Raw genomic sequence first — 2041 nt, 5'->3', positions numbered from 1 at the left:
CCAGCCACACCAACCGCTCCGTCACCGACGTCTACCTGCTCAACCTGGCCGTGGCAGACCTGCTCTTTGCCCTCAGCCTGCCACTCTGGGCCGCCTACCGAGCCCACGAATGGGTCTTCGGCACCGTGATGTGCAAAGCCATCTCTGTGCTGCAGGAGGCCAACTTCTACAGTGGCATCCTGCTGCTGGCCTGCATCAGCGTGGACCGCTACCTGGCCATCGTCTACGCCACCCGGGCTGCCACCGAGAAGAGGCACTGGGTGAAGTTTGTCTGCTTGGGCATATGGGTCTTCTCCGTGCTGCTCTCCCTGCCCGTGCTGCTCTTCCGCGAGGCTTTCCCCTCACCCAGCAATGGCACCGTGTGCTACGAGCGCATTGGGCGGGTCGTGCTGCGGATCCTGCCGCAGACCTTCGGCTTCGCCCTGCCCCTCCTGGTGATGCTCTTCTGCTACGGTGTCACCATCCACACCCTCCTGCAGACCAAGAACACCCAGAAGCAGCGAGCCATGAAGGTCATCTTTGCTGTGGTGCTGGTCTTCCTCATCTGCTGGCTGCCCTACAACATCACGTTGGTGAGCGACACTCTCATGAGGACGCGGGCCATCACCGAGACCTGCGAAAGGAGGAACCGCATCGACACGGCCCTCTCCGTCACGCAGGTCCTGGGCTTCGCCCACAGCTGCATCAACCCCATCATCTATGCCTTCATCGGGCAGAAGTTTCGCAACAGCTTCCTCAAGATCCTGGCGCAACGTGGGCTCATCAGCAAGGATGCTGTGGCCCGCTATGGCCGCACCTCCTACGCCTCAACCTCCGGCAATACCTCCACCACCCTCTGAGCCCTGCTGGGACCCGACCCTTGCGGCTGCCAGCAGGTCCCAGCACCCCATGCACTCCAGCACCCTCGCTCAGCTACCTGGGATGCGGGCAGTGATGCCACAGGGATGGGCAGGGCCACCACTGGATGCTGGACCCTGGCTGGAAGGAGGCTTGGGCAGCGAGAGGGTAGGACCCTATTGCCAGGGGAGTGATGCCAAGCACCACCTCCCTGCTTTTTGGGGTGGAACCTGTGACTTCGGGGACGCCGCGACCCTGCTGTGGGGACGGTGTTCATGGCTGACGGCTGTCCAGCAATAAAGCAGTTGGTGGGTTGGTCATCCAGGTCTGGCTCCTCTTTGCCACGGGGAGGCAGACAGCGGAATGGGGCCAGGGCACATCTTCGGGGATGGTGGGTCCTGGGCTCCCCACCTCAGTGCCAAAGCGGCAGTGCCGGCGAGGTGTGGGTAACCCTGCTTCCAGGCCAGGGAGGGGCTGTTGCCCAAGAGGCTGTTGCAGAAGGTTTGGCATCCTGTGCGTCCCCAGAGGGGACCCAAGCCCGGGTCTTGCTCCCCACAGCCACCCAGCCAAGTCCTGGCACTTGCTGGTGTGGGGGTCTCTGTGCAATGTCTGTCCCACCTGGGGACAAAGCCATCCCCTTCCCGACCCTGATCCAAGCCCCAGTGGAGCAAATCACTGCAAGATCCCTGGGCATGTCCTTGCTGACACCAAGCCAGCCCCGTGACCTCTGCCTGAAGGGTGCCAGCACCCGGGGTACCCCCTGCCCCCCCGGCACTGTGGTGCCAGGACATCGTTGTGCAAAGGGCTGGGAACCTGTCCCTTACACAACCAGGACGTTTCCGCCCTGGCTTGGGCAACTGGGGCTGGCACCAGAGTGGGGCAGAGGGGCTGAAGAGGGGGCTGTGACCCTGCTGGCGTGCCTGCTGCCACCCTGTTTGCCAGGCGTTGGGGTGCCTGCCCCAGTGTGCCCAAGCATCTTTCCATGGGGGTCCTGTACTGCTCCTCCATCCCCCCTGCTCCAGGCTCCCGGGGGTCCTTAACCGTGGGTGCATCAGTGGGTGCCAGCTGTGGGCTGGCTCATAGATGGGCATGGGGGTCCCCCGGCACCCAGGCAGGGAGCCCTGGGGACTCAGGGCTAGGCAGGGTCAGCGGGGGTGCTGGGCAGGGACAGCCCATCACCTTTGGGAAACCTCTTGCCCAAGCG

At 63.8% G+C, this 2041-nt stretch overlaps 1 protein-coding gene across 1 annotated transcript in view; it reads left to right on the top strand.

The window, feature by feature from the left end:
* The window catches only part of LOC104077932 (C-X-C chemokine receptor type 2-like), a 1049-nt gene extending 210 nt beyond the window's left edge, over positions 1-839 (top strand). The window contains 1 exon segment of the mRNA XM_009579360.1: positions 1-839. This exon segment is cut by the window's left edge and continues 33 nt beyond it. Within this exon segment, the coding sequence (XP_009577655.1) occupies positions 1-839 (839 nt within the window).
* The last annotated feature ends 1202 nt before the right edge of the window (positions 840-2041 follow it).

Source organism: Fulmarus glacialis, unplaced genomic scaffold (assembly GCF_000690835.1).
Source record: "Fulmarus glacialis isolate BGI_N327 unplaced genomic scaffold, ASM69083v1 scaffold23550, whole genome shotgun sequence".
Lineage (NCBI taxonomy): Eukaryota > Metazoa > Chordata > Aves > Procellariiformes > Procellariidae > Fulmarus > Fulmarus glacialis.
The sequence above is the reverse complement of the archived record's forward strand: the minus strand, read 5'-3'. Positions and strand labels throughout refer to the sequence as shown.